Below are 26,905 nucleotides of genomic sequence, written 5' to 3'. Positions count from 1 at the left end.
GATGTTCAGGTGTATATCAGCATGTAGTGTCCTCTACTTTAAAGAGTCCTCTCCTGCTGATGTTCAGGTGTATATCAGCATGTAGTGTCTCTACTTTAAAGAGTCCTCTCCTGCTGATGTTCAGGTGTATATCAGCATGTAGTGTCTCTACTTTAAAGAGTCCTCTCCTGCTGATGATCAGGTGTATATTACTATGTAGTGTCTCTACTTTAAAGAGTCCTCTCCTGCTGATGTTCAGGTGTATATCAGTATGTAGTGTCTCTACTTTAAAGAGTCCTCTCCTGCTGATGTTCAGGTGCATATCAGTATGTAGTGTCTCTACTTTAAAGAGTCCTCTCCTGCTGATGTTCAGGTGTATATCAGCATGTAGTGTCTCTACTTTAAAGAGTCCTCTCCTGCTGATGATCAGGTGTATATTACTATGTAGTGTCTCTACTTTAAAGAGTCCTCTCCTGCTGATGTTCAGGTGTATATCAGTATGTAGTGTCTCTACTTTAAAGAGTCCTCTCCTGCTGATGTTCAGGTGCATATCAGTATGTAGTGTCTCTACTTTAAAGAGTCCTCTCCTGCTGATGTTCATGTGCATATCAGTATGTAGTGTCTCTACTTTAAAGAGTCCTCTCCTGCTGATGTTCAGGTGCATATCAGTATGTAGTGTCTCTACTTTAAAGAGTCCTCTCCTGCTGATGTTCAGGTGTATATCAGTATGTAGTGTCTCTACTTTAAAGAGTCCTCTCCTGCTGATGTTCATGTGCATATCAGTATGTAGTGTCTCTACTTTAAAGAGTCCTCTCCTGCTGATGATCAGGTGTATATCAGTATGTAGTGTCTCTACTTTAAAGAGTCCTCTCCTGCTGATGTTCAGGTGTATATCAGTATGTAGTGTCTCTACTTTAAAGAGTCCTCTCCTGCTGATGTTCAGGTGCATATCAGTATGTAGTGTCTCTACTTTAAAGAGTCCTCTCCTGCTGATGTTCATGTGCATATCAGTATGTAGTGTCTCTACTTTAAAGAGTCCTCTCCTGCTGATGTTCAGGTGCATATCAGTATGTAGTGTCTCTACTTTAAAGAGTCCTCTCCTGCTGATGTTCAGGTGTATATCAGCATGTAGTGTCTCTACTTTAAAGAGTCCTCTCCTGCTGATGATCAGGTGTATATTACTATGTAGTGTCTCTACTTTAAAGAGTCCTCTCCTGCTGATGTTCAGGTGTATATCAGTATGTAGTGTCTCTACTTTAAAGAGTCCTCTCCTGCTGATGTTCAGGTGCATATCAGTATGTAGTGTCTCTACTTTAAAGAGTCCTCTCCTGCTGATGTTCATGTGCATATCAGTATGTAGTGTCTCTACTTTAAAGAGTCCTCTCCTGCTGATGTTCAGGTGTATATCAGTATGTAGTGTATCTACTTTAAAGAGTCCTCTCCTGCTGATGTTCAGGTGCATATCAGTATGTAGTGTCTCTACTTTAAAGAGTCCTCTCCTGCTGATGTTCAGGTGCATATCAGTATGTAGTGTCTCTACTTTAAAGAGTCCTCTCCTGCTGATGTTCAGGTGCATATCAGTATGTAGTGTCTCTACTGAGACATGTCTCTTTGCTTTAATGTTCAAAAAGCTCTTTATTTTTCTCATACTGCCACAAAACCAGATATATAACACAATACAGGGAAGGGAAAACCCCAAAAGGCATAATAGGGTTCCTCTGATAAAATGAGATGAAAAGGTCGTTGTGTTAAGGTTTAAAGAGTTACGAGAGGTTTAGATAAATGAGGATTTAAAACCGTCTGAGAGGAGTGAAAACAGAAAAAGAACACGACACATTTTTAAGAAACTCTGGCACCTTTAAATCTCTGCCGTAAATCCAGGTGAAACTTCCCGCTAGCAGACAGCTGCCCACATATTTATAGCTCTAAAGGTTGGAAGCTTCACTGAGCTGACAGGAGTGAGAGTTCACCTCATATGTCACACACACACACACATTCCATGTATACATCACTTCAGGGGACATTGCATTGACTTACATGCATTTCCTGGAGACTTATCCTAACCTTAACCATAACCAACACATGCCTAACCCTAACCCTAAACCTTACCCTAACCCTAAACCTAACCAAGTCTTCACCCTAAAATTAATGATTCCCCTTATGGGGACCTCCAATTTGTCCCCATAAGGGAGGCGAGTCCCCACACGTGACGGTGTAAGCAGATTTAGGTCCCCACAAGTATAGTAATGCTAGGACACACACACACACACACACACACACACACACACACACACACACACACACACACACACACACACACACACACACACACACAGTACGTTCGATTTTTCATACACAAAGGTAACTCAAAGTGATTCATAAACCAAAACAAAATCAAATTCTAACCCCACATTTCCAGGTAATAAACAGTAGTCACACATAGCTTTGTGATAAATAACAACACTTAATACACAGGACTGAATAAAGCAAGAATACAATAAGAACAAAATAATAAGAAATGTTAAGAAAAATATGAATAAATTCAGAATAAAAAACTGGAAAAATACAAATTCAATTAAAAGAACAATGTAAGTTTTAAAGATGTAAGGATTGTAAGGAAAGGAACAGAAAGTGTGTATAAATATGAAATAACAACAGATGAGTGTGAGGCGATGTGTGGGTAGAAGTGTGAAGTGAGGCTAATGCAGTATACGAGTAATAATAGTAATAGTAGTATAAGTATATTGCCAGGGAGGAAACAGCCAATCACAGTCCTCTAATCTCCTGCTGATGAATGCGTTGATAATAGTTTCTGAATGTCCTGCAGGCCTCCTGACCCTGAACGCCCCGCTGGATTTCGAGGTGACCCGGGAGTACTACCTGTCTGTGGAGGGGAGTCGGGGGAAGTCGTCCCTCAGTGACATCACTACGGTCATCATCAACGTGACGGACCTGAACGACAACGCTCCGGTGTTTCAGAGAGGAGACAACAGCGCCGAGGTGCCGGAGGATCTGAACCCCGGCAGCCTGGTGATGAAGGTACGACAATAATGAGACTTAGTTATTATTATTGGCATGTATTCATTTATCTATTTATAAATGAATGACTGAGGGTTATTGAGCATTGCTGGGAGAGTCATTGTGCCTTTGGATTAACTTAATAATAGATCAAAAAAAGATGGATATGATAATGATAATAACAATAATGATAATAATAATGCTTTTAGTTATAAATATTATAATAATTATAATGACTATTATCATAATTATCTTAATTATCAGTTCTTCCTACCATCAGGGTATTTGCAGCCTATCAGTATGTTGTTTGGATCATAGAACTAGAGGTTATCATACATCTTATTCCTCACCGTCCCCCCCCCCCTCTTTCCCTCCAGGTAACAGCCACTGATCTGGACGGTCCCATCAACAATCTGCTGCGTTACTCCATAGTGAGCGGAGACCCTCTGCAGCAGTTTACCATCGAGCCTCGCAGCGGAGAAATCACCGTCCGCACGGCGCTGGACCGAGAGGAGGTCAGTGTGTTATCTATATGTGTCAGATTAGATCAGAATAAACAGAAAAGGGCAGATGTTGAGATTTACAGCGTTTAATATCCAAAAGACGAGGAATACAGGACGGTGGACTCGTTTAGTGAACACAGAAATAGAGAGCTGTAGAAACAACTCAACGTAAAGGGATCATTAAAGGTCACCTAGCTATTATGCAAAATGCACTTCTTCATGTCTCTTCTACATCAACATGCGTCCCCTCTTCTTCATGTCTCTTCTACATCAACATGTGTCTCCTCTTCTTCATGTCTCTTCTACATCAACATGTGTCCCCTCTTCTTCATGTCTCTTCTACATCAACATGTGTCCCCTCTTCTTCATGTCTCTTCTACATCAACATGTGTCCCCTCCCCTCTTCTTCATGTCTCTTCTACATCAACATGTGTCCCCTCTTCTTCATGTCTCTTCTACATCAACATGTGTCCCCTCTTCTTCATGTCTCTTCTACATCAACATGTGTCCCCTCTTCTTCATGTCTCTTCTACATCAACATGTGTCCCCTCTTCTTCATGTCTCTTCTACATCAACATGTGTCCCCTCTTCTTCATGTCTCTTCTACATCAACATGTGTCCCCACTTCTTCATGTCTCTTCTACATCAACATGTGTCCCCTCTTCTTCATGTCTCTTCTACATCAACATGTGTCCCCTCTTCTTCATGTCTCTTCTACATCAACATGTGTCCCCTCTTCTTCATGTCTCTTCTACATCAACATGTGTCCCCTCTTCTTCATGTCTCTTCTACATCAACATGTGTCCCCTCTTCTTCATGTCTCTTCTACATCAACATGTGTCCCCTCTTCTTCATGTCTCTTCTACATCAACATGTGTCCCCTCTTCTCCATGTCTCTTCTACATCAACATGTGTCCCCTCTTCTCCATGTCTCTTCTACATCAACATTTGTCCCCTCTTCTTCATGTCTCTTCTACATCAACATGTGTCCCCTCTTCTTCATGTCTCTTCTACATCAACATGTGTCCCCTCTTCTTCATGTCTCTTCCACATCAACATGTGTCCCCTCTTCTTCATGTCTCTTCTACATCAACATGTGTCCCCTCTTCTTCACGTCTCTTCTACATCAACATGTGTCCCCTCTTCTTCATGTCTCTTCTTCATCAACATGTGTCCCCTCTTCTTCATGTCTCTTCTACATCAACATGTGTCCCCTCTTCTTCATGTCTCTTCTACATCAACACGTGTCCCCTCTTCTTCATGTCTCTTCTACATCAACACGTGTCCCCTCTTCTTCATGTCTCTTCTACATCAACATGTGTCCCCTCTTCTTCATGTCTCTTCTACATCAACATGTGTCCCCTCTTCTTCATGTCTCTTCTACATCAACATGTGTCCCCTCTTCTCCATGTCTCTTCTATATCAACATGTGTCCCCTCTTCTTCATGTCTCTTCTACATCAACATGTGTCCCCTCTTCTCCATGTCTCTTCTACATCAACATGTGTCCCCTCTTCTCCATGTCTCTTCTACATCAACATGTGTCCCCTCTTCTTCATGTCTCTTCTACATCAACATGTGTCCCCTCTTCTCCATGTCTCTTCTATATCAACATGTGTCCCCTCTTCTTCATGTCTCTTCTACATCAACATGTGTCCCCTCTTCTCCATGTCTCTTCTATATCAACATGTGTCCCCTCTTCTACATGTCTCTTCTACATCAACATGTGTCCCCTCTTCTTCATGTCTCTTCCACATCAACATGTGTCCCCTCTTCTTCATGTCTCTTCTACATCAACATGTGTCCCCTCTTCTTCATGTCTCTTCGACATCAACATGTGTCCTCTCTTCTTCATGTCTCTTCTACATCAACATGTGTCCCCTCTTCTTCATGTCTCTTCTACATCAACATGTGTCCCCTCTTCTCCATGTCTCTTCTACATCAACATGTGTCCCCTCTTCTTCATGTCTCTTCGACATCAACATGTGTCCTCTCTTCTTCATGTCTCTTCTACATCAACATGTGTCCCCTCTTCTTCATGTCTCTTCTTCATCAACATGTGTCCCCTCTGTGGAAAGAGACTCTGAAAGTTTCAGGAACAAAGATTCTCTCTCTTTTTGATCCATTTCTATAAAAACCTGTCTGAAAATGTGCTGATCAGATTTTGGCCGCTTTATGATGTCATAACGATGTTTTGTCTTGTGTAACCATTAGCCAATCAGCAACCAAGGTAACCCCCCCCCCCCCCCTTATCACCTGAATCTCCTCCTAGAGCACCATTGAGTTCTTTGTAACCAAATGTCTCTCAGAGGGGCGTGGGGAGGGGCTCCTTATTTTCATCTAAAGTAACAGACAGAGAATCAGCACTTTGGAAACAGGGCTGAAACAGAGGGGATTATGGGTAATGCTGCAATGATCTGTTTGGTGTTTCAGCCAATCAGAGACAGGCTCTGGATATATCTGAGACCTGTGATATATTGATGAAGAACAGTATCATAGGGGACCTTTAAGTAAATCTATTATACCTCCCCTCCTCCTCCTCTGCAGATGCAGCACTACTCTCTGACGGTGCAGGCGGCAGATGAAGGATATCCTCCGCTCTCCTCCGCCGTCCTCATCAGCATCTCGGTCAACGACGTCAACGACAACCCGCCGCTCTTCTCCCAGGTCAACCACAGTCTGCTGCTGCAGGTACGACCATCTGAGCACGTGTTAGCATCATGCTACGTACAGAGATGGCAAAAGTACACACATGCTTTACTCAAGTAGAAGTACAGATACTCGTGTTTAAAAATACTCTGGTAAAAGTAGAAGTATTTTACTTTCTCAACCAAAAACGTATTAACTAACAAACAATCGACCTCTACCTTTATTTGTGTGTGTGAGAGCTTGCTTCATGCTTCTCTAGGAAATAGTTGCCCACTTCCCCCCATGAGTAAATATGTGTATGATCTCCCTGGCAGGATTATCAAAGCTTTGTTTCACATGCTGGCCGTTACTCGCTGACGATTACAGTTTCTGTGCCAGCTCTCATCACTTTGCCAGCTTTCAAACACGCCAGCCACCACCTGTGATTTTGAATCCAAAGGATGTGATATCGTCTCATCTGCTGCTCTCCACATCCGCTGAGGAACAAAGCTCTGATTGCATGATTGTCATTCAGTTTTCAGTCAGGTGGTGCAGGTCAGCAGCTGTTTCTCCTGTAGATTACATGACTTCGCCTGACAATTGGTCCCCACTGGAGGCTTTTCGTTATGAGGTGACTGTTACTCTGAAAGCAGCAGATGGACAGATGATTCTGTATCTTAGCAGAGTGCCACTAAAGGAGAGAGACGTGCACAACACAGTTATAAATCCCCTTAAAGACTGATTTACAACTTCTCTGGAGAGCTTAGCCATGGTAGTGACTGTCCTCAATCCAGCATGCTGTACATTAGCACTGACTGGATTTAAAGAGTCCTCTCCTGCTGATGTTCAGGTGTATATCAGTATGTAGTGTCTCTACTTTAAAGAGTCCTCTCCTGCTGATGTTCAGGTGTATATCAGTATGTAGTGTCTCTACTTTAAAGAGTCCTCTCCTGCTGATGTTCAGGTGTATATCAGTATGTAGTGTCTCTACTTTAAAGAGTCCTCTCCTGCTGATGTTCAGGTGTATATCAGTATGTAGTGTCTCTACTTTAAAGAGTCCTCTCCTGCTGATGTTCAGGTGTATATCAGTATGTAGTGTTTCTACTTTAAAGAGTCCTCTCCTGCTGATGTTCAGGTGTATATCAGTATGTAGTGCCTCTACTTTAAAGAGTCCTCTCCTGCTGATGTTCAGGTGTATATCAGTATGTAGTGTCTCTACTTTAAAGAGTCCTCTCCTGCTGATGTTCAGGTGTATATCAGTATGTAGTATCTCTACTTTAAAGAGTCCTCTCCTGCTGATGTTCAGGTGTATATCAGTATGTAGTGTCTCTACTTTAAAGAGTCCTCTCCTGCTGATGTTCAGGTGTATATCAGTATGTAGTGTCTCTACTTTAAAGAGTCCTCTCCTGCTGATGTTCAGGTGTATATCAGTATGTAGTGTCTCTACTTTTAAAGAGTCCTCTCCTGCTGATGTTCAGAGGTGTATATCAGTATGTAGTGTCTCTACTTTAAAGAGTCCTCTCCTGCTGATGTTCAGGTGTATATCAGTATGTAGTGTCTCTACTTTAAAGAGTCCTCTCCTGCTGATGTTCAGGTGTATATCAGTATGTAGTGTCTCTACTTTAAAGAGTCCTCTCCTGCTGATGTTCAGGTGTATATCAGTATGTAGTGTCTCTACTTTAAAGAGTCCTCTCCTGCTGATGTTCAGGTGTATATCAGTATGTAGTATCTCTACTTTAAAGAGTCCTCTCCTGCTGATGTTCAGGTGTATATCAGTATGTAGTGTCTCTACTTTAAAAGCGTTAACCTTGGCAGACCATCTACATGCACCAAAACCTATAAAAAACACTGCAGGAAAAGGAACGCCCCAAAAAGCAGAATAGGACCTCTTTAAAGTTGCAAAAAGGATCCAAACTTTTCTCCCCAACACATTCTCTAAAACATTTCCTGTGTGTTCCTCACTCTGATGAAAGCCTGTCTTTGTGTTTTGTGATGCGAGCTTTAATTTAAATTTGTGAAACCACATCGGAGTTGCGTGTTTTAGCCCATCAACTTCAAATGGCTGCCCACTTCCCAAAGCATCCTATCTGTTCTTTGATGGATAACTCATCTTCATAGCTTTAATGCAAGCAGGCTTTAAACATCAGAACAATGAGACTTTGGACAGGTGATCCGTCATTTGGGAAAAGGGTAATCCATCATGTCGGACAATTTGTATTTATCCGCTGATATAAATAAGTAGATTGCAAGATGACAAACAGAGGAATGTTTATCGGGGCGCTTTACAGAGCTCAGGTGTTTAGCAGTCTCATGGCCTGTGGGATGAAACTGTCCCTGAGTCTGGTGGTCAGACGGCAGCAGACAGAACAGTTTGATGCTGGGCTGATGGTTATTATTATTATGTATTAATTATTATTACTCCAGTAGGACTCAGATGAGGGTGTTGCACTTTTCCTTTTCCTTGTACATGTGATGTTTTGGTGTTTTTTTGTTTTGTTTCTTTCCGTTAACTGTCAAGTGGGAAATAAGTATGTTTTGTGTTTCTCTTATTATCCTAAGATACTCTTATGTTTGGCTGTGAATAAGAAATATGAAGGACAGACCAGCTATTTCTATTTATTTTGTTTTTTTTTAAAAGGGGCAGGTTATTTTCTTCCTGCTCCTTTTCGGTCAACGATGTGATTACAGAGACATGTTTTGTTAACAATTATTATACATTAAGTGCTGCATACCATGAACAAATAAAAATGAAATGAAATGGGGGTCTTTTATAATCCAACAACATATTTAATCCATGTCCCTGTTCCCCTGCAGGAGGGCGAGTCGGCCGGCAGCACCATCCTGCAGCTGGTGGTGACGGACAGAGACTCGCCCAGGAACGGCCCGCCCTACTCCATCCACATCGTGAGCGGAAACGAGGACCGCCGCTTCCACGTGGATCAGGGAGGCCTGCTGTCGCTCTCCTCTCCACTCAGGAAGAAGGTCAAAGCCCATCACCTGCTCAAGATACAGGTACGATCCAGCAGAGGGTGTTAGTAAGCCAAGAGGACATGTCTGTCTGTTACTTTAGATGAAAATAAGGAGCCCCTCCCCACGCCCCTCTGAGAGATATTTGGTCAAAAAGAACACAATGGTGCTCTAGAGGAGATTCAGGTGATAAGGGGGGGAGGGGGTTACCTTGGTTAATAATTCATTCTATTTGGAGGCACCCAAGGACACCTTACAATTCATAAAATATTATAAGGGAAGGTTTAAGACAGTACAAAAAAAAAAAAAACGTTCCCATCTAAACAACTCTCAAGTCCATCTTGGAAAAAAGGTGATATGAGGCCTTACATTTCCTCAATTTAGTCTTTATCAGACCGCATGATGAAAGCGTTGACGTAGCTCGGCCAGAGGCGGACTGGCCAGAGGCGGACTGGCCAGAGGCGGACTGGCCATCGGGACGTTTGGGACGAATCCCGATGGGCCGGTACCGAAGTGGGCCAGTCGAACGAAGTGGGCCAGTCGAACGATGTGCTCCGATCGGATAAGTCACTAGCACCCCTCCCCGTTGACAATTTCCTAGCGGTATTTCCTAGCGGTTTGATTGGCAGTCCTCCTTCTAAAACTTGGATTTTATCCAATGGCTGTTTAGAAAGCAAGTGATGATCCTGATTCTGAGGGCTATCACAATTCGCTGTGTCAGAAGTTAATCAATCAATACAATCTGGAAATGTATTAACTTATTCACAGAGAGTTTTGTGGCTACATTTTGTGGCTCATAAAGATGTCAATCCATGGATACATTCCTCCGTAAACCAAAAGAGGGTTACCTAACAGATAGATAACAGCAGCCGAATTAAGGAACAACTATCTTGTCCAAAGTGTCTCTGTCATTGTCCTTCCTACGCTGCTTTAACCAAAGCGTAGTTAAATAGGAATACGTTTCTTTCACATCTCACATTTCACCCCAGAGATTCACTTAATCATTCTGCTTGAATCTCATGACAATAAAAAGAACATCTCTGAAAGGTGCTTAATGTAATCACGGTACATTGAGCCTCTGTATCTTCTCGGGAGGCGACAGAATAAGTGGTAATTTCCATGTTTTCCTGTACAGAGTTACCTTTAGAGGCTGAAAGGGTGCAGATAATTACCTCGTCTTTATCTACGGACGAGGGCTCACACCGCCTACATATTCCCATCGTAATTTTAAAGACAAATAAGTGTTGTCCTCCAGGGATCCTGAAAAGTTTCATCATAAAGAAATATATGCAAGACAATGAACATTTTGGAGAACAGCATTTTGTATTATTGCAATACATGGATTTGTGTAAGCTAGATCAAATATCTTGGGGTTTAAAACTGCTGATTTATGATATTTAGTCCAAATAACTGCATTTTTGTATTGCTTGAATAGATGTTTTGTACAAGAAGATCCATATGTGCAGTGTTGGAATGGAAACACACACTGGTCTTTAAGAAGATACATTACTCTTAACTGGGAAAGAGCTCTTTTGTGCAGTAGAGGCAACAGTTAAAATAACAAAACGTGATTTATTCATATCCTATGGTGACGAACTTTAGTGGATCATATTGAATCTAGTTTAGAATTATTCTGCAGATGCTCCGGCTTCACGATAAAGTTTCCAATGTGGTGCAGAAATGAATCTTAAGCCCAGAATTGAGTTAGCATTTAATGTTTCTGGGGTTACTTTTCTCTAAATCAGTCATTTGTCTGAATGTGTTTGTGGTTGTCAGCGTGAAATAAGGTTTGTGGTGAACACAAGCTGAAGAGATCTTACTGTTTTTGTTCTAAGACATAAACTACGTCAGTAACTGGTGAATTCAACTTAAAATGGCAAAAAATCCAATTCAACTTTATTTATACAGCACATTTAAAAACAACAGAGTTTACCAAAGTGCTGTACATTAATATATAAAAAGCAGCATACATACATTCAGACTAAACACAAATGTAAAAACACGAGACAATAAAACCATACTTAAAGCCACAGACTGAAACACACAATGTGAAACACAAGAAAATATAAACACCAATTTAAAAGCACAGACTGCTAAGTATTATACGTAGTCTGCAAAAGCACGGGAGAACAAGTAGGTCTTTAATCGAGATTTGAAAACAGGCAAAGTGGGAACGAGTCTGATCAAGGGGGGAGAAATCGTCCCACCGCCTACACTTCAGCGGTAACTTCTCTCCATGTCCCCATCAGGTGACTGACTTAGCATTTTATCGTTTTCCGGGGTTGCTTTTCTCTAAATGAGTATTTTTTTGGCCTGAAATAAGGTCTGTGGTCAACACGAGCTGAAGACATCTTAACGTTTTGTTCTACGTCATAAACTACGACAGTAACTGGTGAATTAAACTTAAAATGGCAAACAAGACATAACTTCTGTCCATGTCCCCATCAGGTGACTGAGTTAGCATTTTAGCGTTTCTGGGGTTGCTTTTCTCTAGATCAGTAATTTGTTTTAACGTGTTGTTGGCCTGAAATAAGGTCTGTGGTCAACACAAGCTTAACCTAAACTTAAAATGGCTAACAAGACATAACTTCTCTCCATGTACCATCAGGTGACGGACAGCGGCCATCCTCCTCTCTCCTCCATCTGCGTAGTCAACATCAACGTCACGGAGCAGAGCAAGTACCCTCCCTCCGTGGTTCCTCTGGAGGTCTTCATCACCACCTTCGACATGCTGTTTTCCAACCGTTTGATCGGACGACTTCACGCCTCGGACCAGGACCTGCAGGATGTTCTCACCTACTCCCTGCTGTCAGAGCATCCCGATGGAGGAAGGTTCTCTGTGGACCAGGCGGACGGAAAAATCTGGGCGGATGAAAACCTCAAGGTCTCTTAATGTCTTTTTTATTTTTGCAAAGCACTTTGAATTGCCTTTTGTTGAAAGGGGCTACATATATTTATTCCGGCGCACCAAAGGCAGGAATTGCGACAACAACTTTACGGCAGCACTTATCGAGGCTTTCTGTAACAGTCCAAGTCTGTTTACAGTTTCTGATCCACTAACCAGTCCTTAAACACGACAGAGCCTATACCGCGTTCCTGTTGGTAGTGTTGTAGTCGAGACCACCTTATCCGAGACCAAGACATTACCAAGACCGGAGAGTAGCAAGACCAAGACAAGACCAAGACTTTAAGAGTTCGAGACCAAGACAAGACCAAGACCAAGGCAGGGCGAGACTGAATCAAGACTGGAACCAGACTACTATGAATCCAACACTACATGCACAGCATGAAGGAAAACCCTTTAACACACACTCACATTCTCCTTCTCTCTCTCCCTCCTTCTCTCTCACACACACTCAGGAGTTTCCGGTCAGTTAAAGCCCTGTTAGCCACACACACACACACACACACACACACACACACACACACACACACACACACACACACACACACACACACACACACACACACACACACACACACACACACACACACACACACACACATACACACACGCACACATACACACACACACACACACACCATGTATACATCACTTCAGGGGACATTACATTGACTTACATGCATTTCCTGGAGACTTATCCTAACCTTAACCATAACCAACACATGCCTAACCCTAACTTTAACCTAACAAAGTCTTCAACCTAAAATTAATGATTCCCCTCATGGGGACCTCCAATTTGTCCCCATAAGGGAAGCCACGTGACTATGTAAACAGATTTAGGTCCCCACAAGTATAGTAATGCTAGACCACACACACACACACACACACACACACACACACACACACACACACACACACACACACACACACACACACACACACACACACACACACACACACACACACACAGTCTGCAAGAGCATTTGAGTGTGTGTGAAGGGAGTGGCGAGAGGTGAGGGGGCAGCAGCCGGTATAGACCAGTGCCATGTTTACAAACATTGCGGCGCATGAGGGCAAAGATTCGGAGTCACGTGAAGTCACGTTATTGGTCTGGACCATGGATGTACGATAAGAACGGTCTCGACCGGTCTTCACATACAACCTATAGTTCCGAGACCGAGACAAGACCGAGAACGTTAAAAAGTGGAAAAGACCGGTCTCGAGTACTACAATATTACCTGTTAGTGTTTACTTCCTGTCTGTGCTATATCAATAACCTTGCCTTTCCTTTGCCTTGAAGGAGGGTTCGTACTCGCTCAACGTCAGCGTTTCCGATGGGAAGTTCACCGTTTCGACAGGGGTCAAAATCCACGTCTGGGCGGCCGATCAGAGGGCGCTGGATTCGGGTTTGACGCTGCAGATGGTGGGGTTTTCGGCGGAGGAGTTTCTGGGTGATCACTGGAGAGGTCTTCAGAGGAGTCTGGGCCAGGCGCTGGGTTTCCCCCGACAGGAGGTGCTGCTCGTCAGCCTCCAGCAGCTGCCGGACGGCGGGGGGCTGGAGGCTCTGCTGACCTGCAGGAGGGAGGGTGGACTCCTCCAGAATCTGCCCAACAACAGACTCGCAGGTGAGCAATTAGGGAGTTTAAATATTGGGACTTTTAAATTGGCAAAAATGTGACGTAAAGCATTCTTCTTCCATTTCTTTGTCCTTCCCCTTCTTCTCCTTCTTCTTCTTGTAGTTCTTCTTATTCTAGTTATTCTTCTAGTTATTCTAGTGTTTCTAGTTCTTCTTCTTCTGGAACAAGTTAATGAAATGATATGTTCATTACAAATCTTAATGTAAAAAATGCACCAGATGAGACGTTCTAAATATCGAAGCCTTTTTGGTATCCGTTAATTTGGACACAAACCATGTAATCCCTTTGAGATGAACAGTCTGTTTGATGGTGCAGTCTGTAAACCTGATCTCTCTTCTTCAGGCATCATAACGGACATGGAGGACTCTCTGGGGCTCAGCATCCTCCGGGTGAAACACAACGGGTGTTTGGGCGCCGGCTGTCCGACGAGAGGCTGCAGGAACGCCGTCCGACTGACTTCAGAGAGACTCAACCACTTCACCACCGCCAGAGCCGCTTACATCACCCCGCAGCACAGCTGGGAGAGCGTCTGCCCCTGCAACGGTACGTGTTGGCATCTACAGGAACTCAGACTGTATATCTCTTTGCCACACGAATGTAGTCGTCACCAAACACAGGTTACCGATTATTTGAGAAGAAATCCTTTTAGTGGGTTAAGTACATTCTTAGAATAAGTGAGAAATGGACTTAACTTCTGAAAGAATACCTAAGTTATTTATTATTTTATTGGAGTTTTTCCCTCTGATTATTGTAAAGGCCTCTTTTCTTTGTTGCATGTGTAAAAAGTTTGTTATTTTGAGCATCCGATGGTATCATCCAAACCATCGGATGCCAAGCAACTCATTAACTGTGAGTAACACAAATATAAAAGAAAGAAAACGAGTTTGAAAATGTCTGTTTAAGGCGTCTATTGGCTTAATAGAAAATAAGGAAGGAAGCCACGACAGTATTTATATTGTCCAATATCACACATTTTCCAACAACACATCAGATCAGGTTGAGTGTGAAGCTTCTCTCCAGCTGACAGAATATCTAACGTCTGCTCAGCGGCGCCTCGTCGGTTCGTCCTCTCTGATTTCTGTGGGCATTCCTGACAGGATTAGTGAAGACAGAGTGAGAGTTAGAGCTACGGGCTTTCTAGGAAATAAACTCGTTATCAGCTTGTTTAGAGTCCTCGTCCCTGTGGAACATCTTCTGTTATCGCTGCTTTATTTTGACTATATCGGAAACCGATTTCGACGTAAGAGACTCTGGAGTTTGGCGATAAAGAGAGAAGAAAACAAAAATATTAAAGCAGTCGTTCCGATTTTCTTTGTTGCTTTAAAGGCGTGTGAAGCATCGAGGGGTAAATGGGCATCTACCAACACACAACATGAAAAAATGACCTATTAAACCCTGCAACAGAAAGTAATTAACCACTGCAACAGGAAGTTATGAAACCCTCAAAAAGGAAGTTATTAGACCCTGTGACTACCCGATTTGCACTGCGCAAGCGCGAGTTGGTCTGCCATATTAGACAGCTACGCACAGCAACCAAAGTAGGACAGGGTTAGGGTTAGGGTTAGGGTTAGGTTAGACACAGGCATTTCACAAAGAGGAAAAAAACGAGGAGATGAGTTATGTGTTTACAACGTAATTTCCCGATTATTTGAGAAGAAAGCCTTTTCGCTGGTTAAGTACATTCTTAGAATAAGTGAGAAATGGATTTAACTTTGTTTGACAGCTATCACACTGGAAAAATGAGAAACTGTAAATGTATGCAATCATTTATGGCATTAATAATTTATATATAATGAATGGTTTTCATTTATTTAACATTAGAAATGTTAGTCTGGCCAAAACTTTGTCTGTTGAGATTCCTGGAAAAGGGAAATTACATAAAATCATCTTCTTATTACAGACACATGCATTTCCTAACATTCGGTCTATATACTGTAAAATGTATTATCTCTTCGATTTGCACACGGCATCTATTGCACGTCTGTCCGTCCTGGGAGAGGGATCCCTCCTCTGTTGCTCTCACTGAGGTTTCTCCCATGTTCCCTTTAAACTGTGGGTTTTCTCTGGAAGTGTTTCCTTGTACGATGTGAGGGTCTAAGGACAGAGGGTCTAAGGACAGAGGGTCTAAGGACAGAGGGTCTAAGGACAGAGGGTCTAAGGACAGAGGGTCTAAGGACAGAGGGTCTAAGGACAGAGGGTCTGAGGACAGAGGGTCTAAAGACAGAGGGTCTAAGGACAGAGGGTCTAAGGACAGAGGGTCTAAGGACAGAGGGTCTAAGGATAGAGGGTGTCGTTTTTCTCATACTGATATTCTGAACAATCTGTGTTGTTGTATTTGCTGGAAAGTGTCTCTACTGTAGGCTATTTTTATTATATGTACAGCACTTTGGCTCGACCAAAAATCGTTTATAAATGTGCTATAAATAAAACTTGATTTGATTTGATAAAATATTTTTCATAAAAAAAGTTGATTCAAGATCAGAACTCTGTTATTAGATCATTATTGTTCTTATATGACAGTTATTGCTAAATCTGAAAGGTCTGTCTCAGATTTGGAATTTCTCTGTTAGGGCCATATACATTTGATTATTGCCTTCATCCGCGGTGCAGGTCGGGTGGTCACAGACCCTCCAACAGGAAGTGATTTAACCTTTTTTGGCTTTTCTTTCGTCTCACTCAGTTATCTTTGTATTTCAGAGTCTGCGGTGAGGTTTGATGGTAAATCGTACCTGAAGTACCTCCACAGGATGGATGAGGACGACCAGGACTTCAAACTGTCTCTGAGGTTTAAAACTTCCCAGCAGCACGGCGTCATCGTGTCCACCAACAACACCAACCACTGGGGGGCGCTACAGGTAATTACCCCCCTGAGGAAGATGATACTCATGCAGCAATAGAGAACCGCAGTGACGCGTCCTAAAACCCAGAATCAGGTTTATTAGGTAGGTTGTTACGTTCCCTTCTAAATCTAGGGGGTACAAAGGGAAGTAACAACACACAAGGATGACCAAGCACGACAAAAAAGGAGAGAAAACCGATCTCTGAGTAACTAACAAGTCGTTTAATGAACACGACAGGAACACCGGCTCACCAGCCAACTTGCACAGAATAATACAGCATCAATATATCACGGAGCTATCAACTACCACTATCAATCGGCAAGACACAGGTCTGCACACATGCAGCCAGAGGAGGAAAAAAAAAAAAGTCTTTCTCCGGTCCTATATGGAGGCCCTGATTTGGAATTAGGCACACCTGGGGAGAGGCTGCACCTGGGGACAATCAGGCTGTACCTGGGGAGTCAGAGGGAGAGAGAGAAAAACACACACACGACCACACAAACACTTAGGCACGTAACATAGGTTGACACGTACAAGGAATTTGACTTCGATTAGATGTTACATAACAGTAAAAAAAAATAAAATAAACACAGATAGCGAACTATATTAAGAAAAGTGTAATAACAATACAAAAAAAAGAAGAATAAAGAAAGACATGGTATCCCTGCTGGTATGTTGTTTTCTTTTCTCTTCACTATATCTGTAAAGCCTCTTTGAGCACCTGAAAAAGCGCTAACAAATTAAATCTATTATTATTATTATGTTGGTTTCTAAAAGCAAATGTCGACGCTCTTTAAAACAGAGATTTCCAACGTGGTATCTTTCAGATGTTTAGTTTTACTCACAGTTGTTAGACGATATGCAACTCGTGTGGTTATTTATAATAAAATACAATTTCTCCGACACATATCAAAAGAGAAAAATAAGTTCTGTTTGATGATCATTTGAAAAAATTAAACTGCGTTTTGTTGTCAATGTCTTCCACACAGGTCGCCCATATCTGTGACTTTTGTATAGGCACGGTATCATGGGAGTTGTAGTTTTTAGTAGTGGCCAAATAAGGGTACTACACTCCTGTTCGAGTCCCTGACGTACATTGGGAAAGAGACGTCTGTGAATCAGAGTATAATACGTTTTGGGCTAAAGAAACGACCCAGCATGAACACTTGTATAGTCTTTATTTAAATCATTAGGGTCTAAAAGTATTACATCGAAGACTCTCACCGCTGATTGGCTTTCTGGAGACGATTGAGTTAAAACATTGAGTGTGAATACACCAATAAACCTGTAGAAAACGGACCTTCATCCCTTCTTCTCTGGGAAACACCAGCTCTATCCTGGTTCTTTTCATATCGTCTGTTCTGACAAAAAAAGGCAGCGTGAATCAAGTTAGTTATCCTCTCTTAGCCCATAACACGTTTGATACGGCTCTCCCTTATCTCTGCGTGGCAGCGTGTGTTTATCTGCGCGAAACGCCTGATTGAATATCAGACGGGAGCGTTAAACTCACATATTTAAAGTTCCTCAGCGGATTAAGCGCCGCCGATACACATCTGGTTTATTACCCCCTGTGTATTCAGCGTAATCATCTCATCAATGCCCTTTTAAACTGAGATGATGGAGATGCCTCTGCACGTGAGACACATGTTGCCCTTTCCCTGGAAAACACCCGCTGAGAAAACAAGCCGCAGATAACAAGGTGTCATCTTCCACATGTATTGATGTGCTGAACCCTCGAGGGGACGGACGGCTCGTTACAACACAAGGTCTTCTGCACAATATTAAACAGGCGAGTTGACAGAGAATGATTCATTGTTGTCTTCTTTAAGGAATTTAATAACACGGTTATCTGAGCAATCCCTGCATTCTGTGGTGACTCCAGAGCGACTTCCTAAAAGCAATACTAATATTAATAAAGGTTTGTATTTGATAGGATGAAGCTCAACGTGCTTTATGGCACACGACACATCAACAGAAAAACAAGGAATTCGATTTCCAATCCATTTTATTTCTATAGCACATTTAAAAACAACAGAGTTGAACAAAGTGCTGTACATCAACAACTGTATAAAAACATAGCATAAACATAAAAACAGACAGGACATGAAACAAATGTCAAACACGAGACAATGAAACCAGACCAGAAGCCACCGACTGAAAAACTCTCCTAGAGGATGTAAAAACAATACAAAACACTAGTAAGGTAAAACATTTTTTAGGTCAAAACATTATATTATAGTATAAGCAGTGTTGTGCTAGTTACTGAAAACCAGTAACTAGTTACCATTACTAGTTACTTCATGTCAAAAGTAACTCAGTTACTTTACTAGATACTTACACCCCAAAGTAATGCGTTACTGTGAAAAGTAACGTTTTAGTTACTTGAAAAAAGGGCTCCCATTAATGCCCTTATAGCCTTCATTTCAGTTCTGTTATTGCATTGGAGAATAATACAATCTGTTGATCAACTTGACATGCATTATATGCAATCTGGATTGCATCGATATTAGCTGGCTTTCCATTTTTGTATATTCTTTCTCCAGGTAGTTGGAAAAAGTGTTCCGTCCCATATGCCGTGTGCCGCCCGGACATGCTATCATGCTTACTAGCTCCCTGAAAGCGGGTGACTCCACTGTAGCAATAGCCTGCATGTGTTCATCAACATACCGTGCAATGGCTTTATCCACTTTTCCCTGGCTAGCAGTCCCTTGGTTAAAATCCAGCCGCTGTTGCTTAGGTGGAGGTGGAGTGGCGTCGGCTGAGTCTCTGTGGTCTTAGCTACTAGCTTCGTCCCAGCATGTTGTTTTTGCAGATGTTTTAAGAGATTTGAATGACTGGTTTGGGCAGTAGATAGGATCTTTGACCCGCCAAGACACAACTTACATTTAACTAAAACGTTCTTTTATTTGTGCTCGACAAAAGTGAAATAGTAAACGCAGTAACGGAGTAACGCACCATGTAGTAACGGTAACTGCGTTACTGCATTTAAAAAGTAATGCGTTAGAGTACTAGTTACTGCCAAAAATAATGTTTGTAACGCGTTAGTCCCAACACTGAGTATGAGTAGTATATATTATATACTGTATATACTGTATAGGTGCCATGGGGGAGTAAAATAGGCAAGAGATAAACAAATATAGGCTATATATTTTTGTTGTAATCCAAAAATTAACAACAGCTACAACAAAATGAATAAGTACTGAACAATAATTGAATGATTTAAATAATACAATAAATGAAACAATATATTTTTTAAAGGCACATGAATTAAATCAAATAGTGTATGGTGCAATTAGTAGGGACAGTCGTGAATCACTCTCAAATTAAGAAGTTACAGAGGCCAATATGTGTTAACATATTTGTAAAAATCCATATAATTGCATATATATCATAAGATTGTTCTTCTTAATTCTTAATTCAATTGTTTAAAAGTCACCTACACACGCCGTTGCATGAGACCGTACTCTATTTTCTCATTTAATTGCATATAAACTCAACTGCAGAAGCTATTCCTGTGTTACCCTAAATCAGCATGCTCAGCTGGTCTACCTGATGCTCTCCATGCATCACCTGAGAGAGAGCATGCAGAATACATTACCGTAGCATCGTTTTAAAGCTCCCTGCAGGACGCATGCTGCCTTTCAATCAGTGCTGTTGGGGGGTTGGTGATTTAATGTAGATTTAGTGATGCTGTAGAGCTCCATTCCCAGTGGAGATTGAGTTGAAACTGTATAGATAGATAGATAGATAGATAGATAGATAGATAGATAAATAGATAGATAGATGGATAGATAGATAGATAGATAGATAGATGGATAGATAGATAGATAGATAGATAGATGGATAGATAGATAGATAGATAGATAGATGGATAGATAAATAGATAGATAGATAGATAGATAGATAGATAGATAGGATAGATAGATAGATAGATAGATAGATGGATAGATAGATAGATAGATAGATAGATGGATAGATAAATAGATGGATAGATAAATAGATAGATGGATAGATGGATAGATAGATGGATAGATAGATAGATGGATAGATAGATAGATAGATGGATAGATAGATAGATAGATGGATGGATAGATAGATAGATAGAAATGTAAAATCAACGTGTATACTGAAAGCTCATCTCTTTCGACTCCACTTTAAAGAGCGTCGACATTTGCTGTTAGGGATAAGATGTCTGCAGGCGAACAGAATCTAACATAATATTGACTTTTAAGATGATATGAGTTTGCAGAGTGAAGTAGAACATGCAGCAGTGTTTGTGAATCAATGTTTCTCAGTGAGAACTCTGCAAAGCAGCAATACTAAAATACTAAATACTTGTATTGATATGCATATTCCCTCGTATAAATACAAAAACCAATATAATACCACATCCATTACGTTTCCATGCACATAGATCTGATTTCATAACATATAACGTAACATATTGTAACATAATGTCATGTGTGTCTGTCGGGGATCACATCTCCCCTGAGGAATATTCACCAGTAGTGACAGCAGTAAACCAAAGTAAAAGAACATTGCTTTACCAAAGAGAGCAGATCTAATTGTTAAGACGTGTTTATATTGTCAATGCAGGAAGTCTCCAGTTACTGTATTCATTATGGTTTCACTTGACTTGTGTTAGCGGTGTCTGCGCTGTGTTTCTTTTGTAGAAGGATGAGACCAGAGTCAGCATACCGTTGGAGTCGATCTCCATTTACTGACAACAGATATATAACAAATCAGTCGTTATTAAATTATCTTAGACTCCTCTCACATGGAACACATTGATAAAAAGGGAAGAGGAAAATGTGAGGGACACGAAAATAATCTTCTGAGTACAGCGACTGCATTTTGGATGTTCTGCTCACTGATTTGAGACCTAGTCAGATATTTAAAGTTTTTGTAAATGAAGAACACAGAATTATTAAATACAGAACACAGCATTTCTGTGATTATAATAAATGAATAACAAAGAAATATTTGACACCAAAGACCACTGCATATTTACAATTGTTACACTTGAACTGTTCTGAGCTTGAATCTAACCCTAATTAAAGGTAACTTGTGTTCAAACTAATCTATGTTCAGATTTTGTTCCCAAAAAACTGAATCTATAACCATTTTTCTTAAGCACCAAAAATATAATCTCTAACCAGATTTTTTTATATAATAACTGAATCTATAACCAGAGTTACAAATTAAATCTATTATCACATTTTCTTACATAAAAACTGAATCTAAAACACACCACATACTAGATATATGTATTCTCTCTCCATACTAAAGTTCACACAAACAAAAAGCTTAAAACATTTCAACACTGTTTTATTAAAGTGACTTTATTTGAACATACAAAGGATCCTTACCGCACGTTAAAACATAGAAATATTACATTACTATAAAAGCGTTTTGAACATTGATTGTCTTTCAATGTATTCCTCTTTTCACTGAGACGTATGCCGACCTGCAAACATCCCAATCAATACTTCCAGGGGAAGAATTACACACTGCAATAGCTGGACAAATAAATCAATCAAACATGATGCCTAAACAAAACATTATAATTTCTTGGTGTGCATTAAATGCCAAGTAAATGTAAATGCAGTGAAGAGCTTTCAAGGATGTAAACTTTGAGGTTTTGTTTTTTTTATGTTCCATTTAACTTGTTTTGAGGTGTCGAAATATTTTGCCATTTAATAGATTTTCTGTTGGCTTTGCCAAACTTTTTTTGACAAGTTATGATCAAGTGACCGTTAAGGGTGAAAACAGATTTGTTTCAAATGGTTCAGGGGCTTTATTTGTAATATGCACATTAGCTACAGAATAGATTTAGCAACGACACCTCATGCTTCTCCAATACAATATACTGTTGCTAACTGCTCTCTTCCTCCACACTGCAATACCTGGACAAATAAATCAATTACACATGACGGCTAAACATACCATTATAAATTCTAAGATGCACCTTATATGTAAATGGAGGAAAAGAGCATGCAAAACTACTGGATGTAAATTTGAGCTTGCATAAACATCTGTAAAAAAAAAAAAAAAATGCAATGTAGGCCTAATGTATGTTTAAAAAAAAAAGAAGATCTTCCTTATTCCTTAACTTATTTTGTCGACATATATTTTGTCATTTAATTGATTTTCTGATGGCTTTGCTAAACTTTTTGTTATTAATAATAATATTAATAATGGCATCTATAATGCAAAATGCACTTTGTGATGTCTTTTATACATAAACATGTGTCCCCGGGGTGTCGGGGAACTCACGCAGCGTCAGCAAATAAAACCCTCTCTTTTCCTCCGTACCCAAATCTTTTAAAAACGGGGCTACAACGAGCGGATACAGATTTGCTGCCGATATGACGTAATTTCGGATGGTAGACCCACAGAAAGTTGCTATCAGAAACAATGCCTGACGTGTTTTGGACGTAATCTCGTTTTTGTTTACATTAGCAAGCCTCGCTAACACTCAGAGCTAACCTGTACTGTTGAGCACATGTGTTTGAAAAGCAGGAGATAAAATAAGGAACTCACCTTGTGATAAACCTGCAAGAGAAAAAGCATTTGAGCTCCATGCTGTTTCAGAAATAATCCTTGATGTGTTTTAGAACAGGATGGTGTGTAATCACAGCAGAATGTAACTTTATCTCCGGTAGAATTCTGATCAGGCATTAGCTCCGCCTCCTTTTCTTTTTAAAGCTAAGGACCCTAAATCCGCATTTCTCTTTAAGGGCTAAAATAGAGGGAACAACTTTACAGAAAAGCAGGAGTAAAAGAAAAAACAGTCAGACAAACAGTCAGACAGACAAAACAACACATAAACTAGGGCACGTTATGATCAGGTGATCGTTAAGGGTAATTGAAAACAGCTTTGTTCCCAGTGGCGTTTCTATATGTACAAAAGTGGTGGGGCACAAAAAACTCAGATGTCTATATATAAGTTTCTGCAGAGAGGTTCATGGCTGCTGAGGCACTGACTCTTCAGGTTTACAAATATTATATTTTGACCTAAATCAAAATATAATATTATTTTCAAAAGCCTCTTTAGTCTGATGCTTCAATTCATTTTAAACAGACAGTTCAACAGAAGGATACCCAAAAAATGTAATTGTATCATTTAAATATTGAATTGTTCTCTCTTAGTAAGATCCCATTTTCAATAAAATGGTGGTCTTACCTTGACTTGAAGATGAAGTCCATTTGCCTATCCTTCTGGACAAAAATCTCTATTACTTTTTTGTAAAAGTCCTCCTTATCTTCTTGTAGTTTCAAAAGTCTATCATAAATCTAAATGATGGATTTATGATTCGAAAATGATATAAGTAGGGTAGACATGTGGATATTATCCGGCTGAACAAAACGTACATTTATCTAACAGCTACGTTTCCCACAGATCTTATTTTGAGCTATTTTCTAAAATCCTATGGAGAAATCTCATTGCTTTTTTGTGGAGGGAAGCCATGCGCAGCTTACTTCCTGGTTTTAGGACGCGTCTCTCTCCTCCTCTTCACCTGCTCTTCACACACCACACTTTTCGCGGCACACATATTTACAGCCAATCAGCTCTGAATGATGTGAGATGACGTATGGTGGGGATGGCAGCTCTATGCCCCTATGGTCATTATTTTTTGCCACACACATTAAATAGGAAAATACTCTGAGCATGCGCAGTGTAGTTTTTACAGTCACCGTTCACTTAGACAGTGAGAGGGAGGGGCAGGATCGGGTTTTGTCCCACATGGCTCTAAACAACTCAATAGGCACACACTGTAGACACTAATTAGAAGAACACAGACTAAAACAGCAATGTACAGACGAATCAGATGATTAAACATGATCTTAAAATATATTTTATAATTTATTTTTTGCATTTTGTTGTAATCATTATTTGTAATACTTTCTGCTGACACTAGGTGGGGCTGTGCCCCACCTGCCCCTAATGACCAGTCGCCACTGTTTGTTCCAAATGGCAATGAAAACTCAGTTCTTCTCTAATACAGTAAACTGTTCCTAACTGTTCCTCTCTTCCTCCTCCTCTTCAGCTGGCGGGCGGAGAGCTGCAGTTCAGCTTCAGCTGTGGGAACATCGCTGTGATACAGATCAGATCTGACCTGGTGTCAGACGGCAGGTGGCACAGCGTCCTGTTGGAGGTCAACTCCAGCGCCCTGAGGCTGACCCTGGATCAGCAGCATCCGTCCTCCCTCTCCCTGACGCAGCCCTGCAGGATGCTGAGCTCCCAGGGTGCTTTGCTCTTCGCTTCCTCCACTCCAGAACATCTTGGTAACTTCAGCGGCTGCTTGGAGGGCCTGCAACTCAACGGGGAGCCAATCAGAGTGGGGGATGCGTCAGAGTGGGCGGGGCCTGGCAGCAGGAGGGTGTTCGGGTCGTACCAATGCTGCAGCCGGAGTGGGGTCTGCGACACAAACCCCTGTCAGAACCAGGGGGTCTGCGAGGAGGATGCTGGAGGAGGTGAGTGACTGAAGAGGAGACCTAAAGCTATTCAAACTTCCCAAAAAAATATAGGTGCACAGCTTATATCCTTTATTAAAAATGAAATCGAAATCTTTTATTTATATACAAAAGGTGCTTCACATCAGAAAATACTACCCCTCTCCCAAATAACACATCACTTTGTGGTTGGAAAACAAAACATTTAAAACCAAAAAAAAGTAAAATAACACAGCACGAAAAGAAAAGAAAAAGACAAGAAATGGAGAATAAAATATAAAATAAATACAAAATTAAAAACAAAAATTAAACAAGAATAAAGAAAAATTAAAAATTAAATAATTCTACAAAAAATGGTAAATGTTGTAGGCTACACCCCAGGCCTGCTTATTATTATTATTACACAGCCTCTCAGTCAGCCATGACAGATTAGTTTGGCCTGAAATCTTTATCACTCTCCGGCCCTTTGTGTGGCTGCCTGCTTATTGCCGTTATCTCTAACTGGCTGAATTCATCTGTCGAAACACAAAAGATAGAAATGGAAGTCCGAGGGGTTTGCAGCACAATCATTTTCCTCTGCATTGTGTCTCACTAAACAGCAGGTTTGACTTATTCTCTACTTGAAATAGCAGCCGATAAAGACTCCTGCTAAAGCTTTAAAATGATATTATTCCCTTGCATAGGGTGGATAAAATCAGACATAAAGCCATAGAAGATATAGATCTCAGGGCTTCAGAGGAGCGAAGAAACCCTGAAACTGTTATGAACATCTGCCTTCTGTTTCCACACGCATGGTTTATCTCAGAGTCAGTGAACCGGATTATTTATTTTTCCCCGGCAGTACAATAGGAGCGTTTACCCTGTGACCCTGTGGAATAAAGGATTCAGACTTCTCTCAGGACTTTATTCGTCAACTCGTCAAATCACATTTCATTTTATGCTTCACACACAAATCCTGGAGCGGGATGCCGAGCAACAAATAAATATTATTTCCCAAATGATCCCACCAGGTCGATGAAATGTAATGAGACAGGCGGAAAACCACGGAGGGAATTGTATTATTTGTTCCGCAGGATATAAAGTCGTTCCACTACTGAGGAACTTTATTTCCTAAGGTAGTAATTGTGATGTTAAGTAGGAGGGCCGATTAACTAGATGTCCTTTAAGCAATTCATTTAGTCAACTTGGTGATGTATTTAAATATACATTTAAAATTAAATGTTTTCTGTGGCTTACTTGAACTTTAAAACTTAAAAAGAAAAATCCACCGATGTTTCTCGATACCGGGGAAGTTAAGTTTTCTTTCTTTCTGATTTATTGCTACTTCGAGTTGGATTTGTTACTTCTTTTACCCTTCAAGAAGTAACTTTCAATGGCACTTTCTTAAAGGATATTTCGGCATCAGTAATTTCCAGTCTGACAGCTTTAGTTGCTTTGTAGGTTATAAAAAAAAGGAATACGAATGACTCTCGCTTTTGATTCTGGATGACTCACAGAGCATGATGTTTGCTGTTCATGTTTTGTGGAACTATTTCCCAATAACAGACATGTCGGTACACAACAACACAATCTTTACCGTCAAATATCAAAGACACTCTCATGATCTCTGGAGGTGAGGATTGACATTTGCTTTGTTTATTTATTTGCCTTCAGAGGAAGCCTGTGGCTGTAGTTTTTTAATATCTCTTTGTGTGTTTTCTGTTTTCTCTGCAGAGGCACGCTGCAGGTGTTCAGGGCTCTTCCACGGCAACCGCTGCGAGCTCAACAACAACCTGTGTGTCTCCAATCCGTGTAAAGACGGCACGGTGTGTGTGCCCAAGAGTGACGGTTACATGTGCAACTGCTCGCTGGACAACCCTGAAGCACGGTAAACACAGATTTTATTAATTCACTTTAAACATATTCTTAAAATCATGACAAACTACATGACAATACAGGTACATGCTATTAAAGGGATGGTCCAGTAAAGTCA

The 26,905-nt window shown here is 40.8% G+C and overlaps 1 protein-coding gene across 1 annotated transcript in view; it reads left to right on the top strand.

The window, feature by feature from the left end:
• Window positions 1–26,905, top strand: part of fat2 (FAT atypical cadherin 2) — a 123,845-nt gene that overhangs the window by 81,256 nt on the left and 15,684 nt on the right. Inside the window, exons 17-26 of the mRNA XM_034200484.1 lie at window positions 2,807–3,018; window positions 3,375–3,512; window positions 6,047–6,190; window positions 8,942–9,139; window positions 11,703–11,978; window positions 13,300–13,624; window positions 13,979–14,179; window positions 16,334–16,491; window positions 24,528–24,954; window positions 26,647–26,800. Of these exons, the coding sequence (XP_034056375.1) occupies window positions 2,807–3,018; window positions 3,375–3,512; window positions 6,047–6,190; window positions 8,942–9,139; window positions 11,703–11,978; window positions 13,300–13,624; window positions 13,979–14,179; window positions 16,334–16,491; window positions 24,528–24,954; window positions 26,647–26,800 (2,233 nt within the window). The remainder of the gene's footprint in view (window positions 1–2,806; window positions 3,019–3,374; window positions 3,513–6,046; window positions 6,191–8,941; window positions 9,140–11,702; window positions 11,979–13,299; window positions 13,625–13,978; window positions 14,180–16,333; window positions 16,492–24,527; window positions 24,955–26,646; window positions 26,801–26,905) is intronic.

Source organism: Gymnodraco acuticeps, unplaced genomic scaffold, assembly GCF_902827175.1.
Source record: "Gymnodraco acuticeps unplaced genomic scaffold, fGymAcu1.1, whole genome shotgun sequence".
NCBI classification, from domain to species: Eukaryota; Metazoa; Chordata; class Actinopteri; order Perciformes; family Bathydraconidae; genus Gymnodraco; species Gymnodraco acuticeps.
The sequence above is the reverse complement of the archived record's forward strand: the minus strand, read 5'-3'. Positions and strand labels throughout refer to the sequence as shown.